Genomic DNA, 8935 nt, shown 5'->3' on the forward strand with positions numbered 1-8935 from the left:
CCTAACTTACTTCAAATTTTGCACAGAGAGTAGAATTACCAATCCAGATATGCATACAAGATTTGGCTGAAATCGGTTCTTAACCTTAGGAACAGGTATCACTCTTGCAACTTTCCAAGCCCTCGGATATAATGACGACGTAAGAATGGTATTATATATATGGAACAGGTGACGTGCTATAGATGGAAATATCAACCTAACAACTTTTGTGGGGATTCCGTCGTCACCAAAAGAGTTGGATTTTACTCGGGAAACAGCGCACCAAAGTTCCCCTTCTGAAACATTTCTGAAAAAAAGCCATTGAAATTGAGGGTGGTCACGAATTATCATCCTTTTCGCTCTAGGACGCATATTTAAGGAGATATGGCCAAACGAGGTTTTTCATATAAAAATTTCAACTTTTTTAGGATTTGCGTGAATTTTTAAATTTTTTGAGGGTGGTCACAAATTATCGTCCTTTTCGCTCTAGGACGCATATTTAAGCTAAAAGAAGTTTTTCATATAAAAATTTCAATTTTGTTAGGATTTGTTTATCGAACTTTTCACTCTAGGACGCATATTTAAGGAGATATGGCTAAAAGAAGGTTTTCATATAAAAATTTCAATTTTTTTATGGCCAAAAAAAGTTTTTCATATAAAAATTTAAATTTTTTTAGGATTTGGGTGGATTTTTTAATTTTTTGAGGGTGGTCATGAATTATCGGCCTTTTCGCTCTAAGACGCATATTTAAGAAGATACACGCAAAGAAAAAAAAAAACGTTTGGGAAACGTGTACCGAAAACGTTTTTCTTTTGTTAGAGTTTTTTGAATTGCTTCTAAAATTTTAAACTTTTATCACCAAAAAAATTCGTTTGTTACAAAATTTTTATTTTTTCAATAAAAAGTTTTATTTTTGAAACAACAACACAGTCCATTTCGTTTATATCAAACACTGTTCTCTTCTGACTTTAATATACTACAATGTAATATTGAACATTTTTTCGGAATATTCCGAACATATCTGGAATATATGTAAAAAAAACAACAAAAAAAACTTTGGTCGGTGCAGGGATCGAACCCACGACCCTTGGCATGCAAGTCGGACGTAGCAACCACTGCTCCACGGTGCCAAACTAAACGTTTGTTTCTGTTAAATAAACTTTGTTTATTCGGTTCGTGGGCGCCGCAAGCTATGCTATATAAATATAACTTAAATGGATATTTATCTATTGATGACCATAACAGGTACATAGCTCAGTGGTTAGTGTGTTGGCTTACAAAGTGCATGGTCCGTGGTTCGATTCTCCGTCCAGGCGAAAGGTAAAAAAAAATTTTTAAATTTATAAAATCGTATAATTTCTTCTACATTGTTGGTATTACATGAAAAGGTGTTAAGAACTAAAAAACCTCGTGGATGTGAGAAAGATGTGAGGGATAATGCAATTAGCAAGAAAACAATGTTTTTTTCTTCAGTTTGTCTTTATGAAATTGTTTTTACATCCTGGAAAAGAATAAACGTTTATCACAAAAAGTATATACTTTTCTTCCAAATACACTTCCTTTCAACGAAAAGCAAATGAGAAACGAAATTTGTTTGTCTAAAATTTCGTTTGGGAGGAAAGAAATATTTGTTTGCGTGTATGGTCAAACGAGATTTTTCATATGAAAAATTAAATTTTTTTAGGTTTTGGGTGGTATGGCCAAAAGAAGTTTTTCATATAAAAATTTCAATTTTTTTGGGATTTGGGTGGGTTTTTAAATTTTTTCAGGGTGGTCACGAATTATCGTCATTTTCGCTCTAGGACGCATAAAAATTTAAATTTTTTTAGGATATGGGTGGATTTTTAAATTTTTTGAGGGTGGTCACAAATTATCGTTCTTTTCGCTCTAGGTTAGGTTAGGTGGCAGCCCGAAGTATCAGGCTCACTTAGACTATTCAGTTCATTGTGATACCACATTGGTGAACTTCTCTCTTATTACTGAGTGCTGCCCGATTCGATGTTAAGCTCAATGGCAAGGGACCTCCTTTTTATAGCCGAGTCCGAACGGCGTTCCACATTGCAGTGAAACCACTTAGAGAAGCTTTGAAACCCTCAGAAATGTCACCAGCATTACTGAGGTGGGATAATCCGCCGCTGAAAAACTTTTTGGTGTTCGGTCGAAGCAGAAATCGAACCAACGACCTTGTGTATGCAAGGCGGGCATACAGGCACTACGGTGGCTCCCGCTCTAGGACGCATATTTAAGGAGATATGGCCAAAACAAATTTTTCATATAAAAATTTCAATTGTTTTAGGATTTGGGCGGATTTTTCAATTTTTTGAGGGTGATCACGAATTATCGTCCTTTTCTCTCTAGGACGCATATTTAAGCAGATATGGCCCAAACAAGTTTTTCATACAAAAATTTCAATTGTTTTATGATTTGAGCGGATTTTTAAATTTTTTGAGTGTGATCACGAATTATCGTCCTTTTCGCTCTGGGACGCATATTTAAGGAGATATGGCCAAAACAAGTTTTTCATATAAAAATTAAATTTTTTTATGATTTGGATGGATTTTGAAATTTTTTGAGGGTGGTCACGAATTATCGTCCGTTTAGCTCTACGACGCATATTTAAGGAGATATGGCCAAAACAAGTTTTTCATATAAACATTTCAATTGTTTTAGGATTTGGGCTGATTTTTCAATTTTTTGAGGGTGATCACGAATTATCGTCCTTTTCGCTCTAGGACGCATATTTAAGCAGATATGGCCAAAACAAGTTTTTCATATAAAAATGTCAATTTTTTTAAGGATTTGGGTGGTTTTTAAATTTTTTGAGGGTGGTCACGAATTATCTATCTATCGTCCTTTTCGCTCTGGGACGCATATTTAAGGAGATATGGCCAAAACAAGTTTTTCATATAAAAATTTAATTTTTTTTAGGATTTGGGTGGAGTTTTAAATTTTTTGAGGGTGGTCACGAATTATCGTCCTTTTCGCTCTATAACGCATATTTAAGGAGATTTGACCAACATAAGTTTTTCATATAAAAATTTCCTACAGCTCGTCTATGTATCTATCGACCTATAAACCATAAATGATCGCAAGTTGATAACAATGGCTTTAGATTTAAATATTGTTTACTAACTTGTGCTCCACCTCAGGGCATTAGATGCTTAAAATATTAGGTCTAGAGATTTGGCAGAAGTCTAAAAAATTTTGCCCATATCGGTTTGGATTTAACATTTTTTTTATATATAGCACCCAACAAAATTGAAGTATTTAAGATAGTATCGAAAATGTTGTTATACAGAGTGGTGCAGGTTATAATACCATCTTCTCGGTCCCGCCCACTTTAGACTTTCCTTACTTGTTTTGTATATAAATTATCTCCCATATTGTGTGGCCAGCAAACTTTGTGCCCCGTTTCTGCTTGCGGACGACATATTTGTAAAGTTTAGTGTTGAGCGGAATAATCTTAATTTATTGCCTCGACTGAATTTCTCAAATCCAAAGTTGCTTTTCGAATCGTTATTCTAATTATGACTTACTTATTATTGACATTGACGGCCATTTTCATGTAGCTCCGTTAGACTTTAACTTCCAGTTAACAGAAAGTAAAATGAAAATATCTTCTCTCCGGTTAACTTTAACTGAAAAATTTTTAGCAGTTAAGTTCCTAACTGGCATTTTGACTTTATTAGCAAGATGGCAGATGTGTCCATAGTACGGTTTAAAAGTTCGTTAGCTAACGTAGCACTAACGGAGCTTCATGAAAATGGGGGTTAATTGAATTTGTTAGTCAATTTAATTGCCTTCGAATTATTTTGGATAAGCTGCTTCGCATTTTGGCCCTAATGGGAATTTCATTTTTGTGGTGCACCCTTACAAAAAATCGCTTCTGTAACATATACTCCCAAACATATTTTGCTTCAAGCATATACATTTTTGGGTATTGCCCAAACATTTATATGTTTGATCTCTACCAATATATAATATGTTTGAAAGCATATTGGTCTAAACAATATATGTTTGGGTAGTCTAAGTTCCAAACATTTTGTATTTTTGCATCCAAATTCAATAATATTGTCTTCCAAAAAACAATATGTTATTATGTGACCATATAATATGTTTGGAAGCATTTTGCACCCAAAAATATTATATGCTTAAAAAAAATTCTCCCAAACAATATTGTGCTCAAAATTTTATTTATTTATTTATATATTTACAATCATAATGAATTATGAAAATAAACAGGTAATATAGGTGCTAACAACATAGGTTTTCGACCTGAATGCTCAAAATTTTGTTTCTGACCAATTGTATATTCCCCGACATCTTTCTCACTTCCACGAGATTTTTTAGTTCTTAGTACCTTTTTCTGTAATACAAACATTGTAGAAGAAATTATTCAATTTTATGATTTTTTATTTTATTTTAATTTTACCTTTTGCCGGACGGGGATTCGAACAGCGGACCACACAGTTTGTAAGGATCAAAGAAGTAGCTGATCAATTGCCCAAGGAAAAATAAAATGTTAATTTTGTAATAACAAGCAACAACCACCAACTTAATTCAATATCGCTCCCTATTAAATAGCGCACCAAGCTACTAAACACATATATGTTTATAGGCTATTTCTAAATTAATATATGTTTGCATTCAAGCATATTATATTTACAAACATTTTATGTCCCAAACATAATATGTTCTAACATATTAACATATATGTCCCAAACATGTTATGCTAGTTTATGAACATTATATGCTTGCACTCAAAAATATTGTGTTTAAAAATTTGTGTTCCAAACATATAATGTTTATAGCCAAACATATGAAAAACAGTCTTTTTCAACCGTGTGGGAATGGATACACGGTTGCCAATTGTGCCAAAAATAATCTACCAAAAATTGAAGAACATTTTACCACAAATGTAACAAATTTAAAAAACATGTTTTCGATAATATTTTTGTGGTTATTTTTTTTTATAGAAAATTTTGTCAACATTTTATTTCTATAGAAAATTTTGTCAAAATTTTACTTCTATAGAAAATTTTGTCAAAATTTTATTTCTATAGAAAATTTTGTCAAAATTTTATTTCTAGGTTATAAAAAATTTTGTCAAAATTTTATTTCTATAGAAAATTTTGTCAAAATTTTATTACTATAGAAAATTTTGTCAAAATTTTATTTCTATAGAAAATTTTGTCAAAATTTTATTCCTATAGAAAATTTTGTCAAAATTTTATTTCTATAGAAAATTTTGTCGACATTTTATTTCTATAGAAATATTTTCCAAATTTTATTTCTATAGAAATATTTTCCAAATTTTATTTCTATAGAAATATTTTCCAAATTTTATTTCTACAGAAATATTTTCCAAATTTTATTTCTATGGGAAATTTTGTTAAAATTTTATTTCTATAGGATATTTTGTCAAAATTTTATTTATATAGAAAATTCTGTCAAAATTTTATTTCTAAAAAAATTCTCTATAGAGAATTTTGTAACATTTGTATTTCTATAGAAAATTGGTGTACTACTTACTTGGAGAGGAATGTTTGGCAAAATCTACCACAACATCAAGAATTCTACCAATCTACCAAATATTAAAAACAATCTACAATTTTTGGTAGAACTCTGCCAACTGTGGCAACCGTGAATGGATAACAAAATAATTTGGTTTCATATTAATCTATGGTTAATTTATTTGAATTTTTAAAATTTGAAATTTTGCTTCAGATTACAATTGCTGTTAATAGTGTACATATTGTTTTATGATTGGTAATAGGATATTTGGTTTGGTTCTTATTAAACATTTCACTAGGAGAATTAATTTTGATTATATTAAAAGAAAAGGGTTTTTCGTTAGAAGAACACTTCCCGAAAAATTGTAGCCAGTATTCTTGGAACTACCACACCATATCAGACAGATTGGTCATTCATTAGTGTTCTTGCCCTTATTCTTGGCTTATTATAGTAATGACTGGCTTAACGATTAACGAAAAAAACCCTTTAAATTTTGAAACTATGAACCTAATCTGTAGATTAGAATATATATTTCGGGGATTAGAATATCTCGCCGGAATTCCCACAAAGATGTTTGTAGTTGGAACTTTTTCGTACACCCCAATCCGAACACTGGCTTGCAGATTCTTTTGCACTGATTTCATAAATATAGGTATCCAGCAAGTTGGTGCCATCATAATTGCATGCCAAATAATAACACCAAGGATAGATTTTGTCATTTCTAAAGCAAAAATTGTAAAAATTAATTATATTGTTTTTTTGAAGTCTTATTCATACATACGGTGGTTGGGCCTTGCAGTTTAAGCCTACTGAGATAGCGCAACCCAGTCGAGAAGTACGATCATTTATCATTGCTGTAAAGTGACCAACATGGGCTTTTTTAACTCTAAATTGCAAATGATATAGATTGTACGATGTCCATTATGAGATAAGGAAAGGGTTACATCTTACTCCGAATTATAATTGGAAGCCATTTCATCTGGATTGGGTACAAGATCTTTCTCCATATACATTTCCAGCAAGGAATTATTCAACATTTCAATAATAGGCACATTATAGGCTGTACCCTTCCAGCCCTAAATGAAGAATACATTTTTGTAGTATTTACTAACCGCTTCAGAATTTAAATCTACCTACCAGATTTTGTCCAGCATTGAGGAAGCGTTGTGTATTCCGACATTTATCATGACCCATACGAGTCTGGGTGGTATGAATGTGAGCCACATACATCAATTCGTTATCCCATATTAATTCACGCATACGAGAAGCTTTAGGGAATTTCGCTATAGTGGTACCATTTCGAATTTCTTCACCACTAGCTACACGATTTCTGTAGTCATTGTGGATATGTAAGAAAATTCTTTTTATCTTTTTGGTAATGGGTACATGAGCCTTGAACTCATTGGAGATCATACTGACGCTCTGAAAATGTTTATTTTCAAACAACAAAAAGAAAAGAGATTTTCTCTGCAAAATCGACTTACGTTATCAAATGCCATAGAGGGGTCGCAAACCGTGTGAATTAATGGTGATTTACATAATTTTTTGTGTATGTCTGGTTTACAATATTCCCAGGAAGTAACCGATGTTAATATATAAAGCAATGTAACGAGGTATGAAAACATTGCTTTCCAAAACGAATATTAATAATTTGTTTTGACAAATAAAAATGAAATCACTGCCTGTTTTGTGTTTAGGCCGGTATGCACCTCTAGCGAAATTTTCGGTAGCAAAAATTTATTTAAGTCTACAACAAAAAAATGGGGCTGTGTACACAAATTTTAAACCAGGTAATCGCTTTTAAAAATTGTTAATATATGTTCCAAATATTCCTCAAATAAATTGTTTCCCTGTAGGAAATTGAGGTGACTTTAAGTTAATAAATTGTTAGTCATAACTGAGTCACAGGTGACTCAAATCCTAACTCATTTCCCATGTAAAATCCTATTCAGTTTTAACACGTGTTGTCATTGGAACGAGTCAGTCCTCACTCAAACCTGCATAAGCTTCAGCTAACCAAAAGTTAGCTCAAAGTTAGTTAGCTTTAGGCTGCTAATATATGAGCATACTATGAGTTAGCTCTTAACTGAATAGTTTATGGTGAGCTCTTTGTGGATAATAAAATATTTTGTTTTTGTTTTATTATTTTTGATTCATTTTATTTTGAATTAATTAAAAAATAATAACAATTCAGATTTTTTAAATTTTTTTTTACAATAAATAAAATATAACGTAAGTAAAAATTCGGATAATATTAGTTGAGTTCATCTTGTCTTGAGTTTGAGTGCTGTCTTAATTTTCTCGTTCAACTCAGAGGGAGTTGTACCTACTTTTGTAATGACGCACACTGAATGGAAGTGGCATTCGTCAGGGAAGTCCAAAAGGCTTAAGTCTATTTCCCAATATCTTCGTCCTCAAACAGCCATTTAACACTTTTATTCGAAGTTTCCATTTATTCCTTCACTGATAATGATGGGTTCTAGTGGAAATAAGGAAAGTTTAATTATTAAATTGCGTTTGAATTATGCATTTCTATGCTACTTACCGCTAACCGTGACAAAAAATTACAAAAGTTCTCTGAAAATAAAAGCTAAATTGAAACAAATATAAAAAGCCAAATCCAAATTGACAGTTATAGAAGTCAATACATATTTTTTGATTGTTTATTTGAATTGTTTCCATGACTTTACTTCACTTAAATATGCATCAGCTTAGAGTGAGTAAAAGGGTAACTCTTTGCTGATCGAGAAAAAGTGAGTTTGGGAAAAATTCAACTGACTCAAGACTGCATAAATAATGAGTTAGCTTAAAGTCGCCTCAAATCAGTTAGTAAAAAGTTAGTTTGATTTTGAGTGAGTTCGAGACATTCCTACAGGGTTATTATTTACAGACCTTTTACGCACACAATGATTGTAATAAATTAAATGTTTGCTGCCAAAATATGCTTTTGACAACCCTGTTATTTTCATTAGAGGTGCGTACCAGCTTACGAAATTGAACGCTACCGAAAATTTCGTTAGCATAAATAGCAATGCATTTCTTATGGGAATGAAATTTTTCGCTAGAGGTACATACCGGCCTTTTTATGTGACCATTTTTAGAAATTTATTAAAAAATATACGACCATAATTCTCTAATTTTTATTTTATTTGTTTTCTGCACGTAGAAAAGGAGTATGATCATGGCAAACATGTTTCAAGAGCAAAATTTTGTTTGTAGACGGTGATCGTGGAACATTTTTTCCGCAAGCTCTACTAAAGCTTTCATCTAGAGAATGAAGCCGACCAATTACATTAAAAAAAAGGATCAACATTTTGGCAAAAAACACGAAATTATTAATACATTTTTCTGATTTAAATCGATATTTTTGATTAATTGACGGCTAAGTCGAAATCAGTCGACATATTCGGCGGCAGCGTTCACTGGCAAAAAATGGTCGGC

The 8935-nt window shown here is 31.8% G+C and overlaps 1 protein-coding gene across 1 annotated transcript; it reads right to left on the reverse strand.

Annotated features, from left to right (window-relative positions):
- Positions 1-5643: 5643 nt before the first annotated feature.
- LOC142225345 (antigen 5 like allergen Cul n 1-like) lies at positions 5644-7220 on the reverse strand. Its single transcript, XM_075295114.1, has 5 exons — positions 6979-7220; positions 6632-6916; positions 6446-6570; positions 6276-6380; positions 5644-6215 (listed from the first exon to the last, which is right to left on the reverse strand). The coding sequence occupies exons 1-5, from the start codon at positions 7117-7119 to the stop codon at positions 6035-6037; spliced, it is 837 nt and encodes a 278-aa protein (XP_075151229.1). The 5' UTR covers positions 7120-7220; the 3' UTR covers positions 5644-6034.
- Positions 7221-8935: the final 1715 nt, after the last annotated feature.

Source organism: Haematobia irritans, chromosome 2, assembly GCF_050003625.1.
Source record: "Haematobia irritans isolate KBUSLIRL chromosome 2, ASM5000362v1, whole genome shotgun sequence".
NCBI lineage: Eukaryota > Metazoa > Arthropoda > Insecta > Diptera > Muscidae > Haematobia > Haematobia irritans.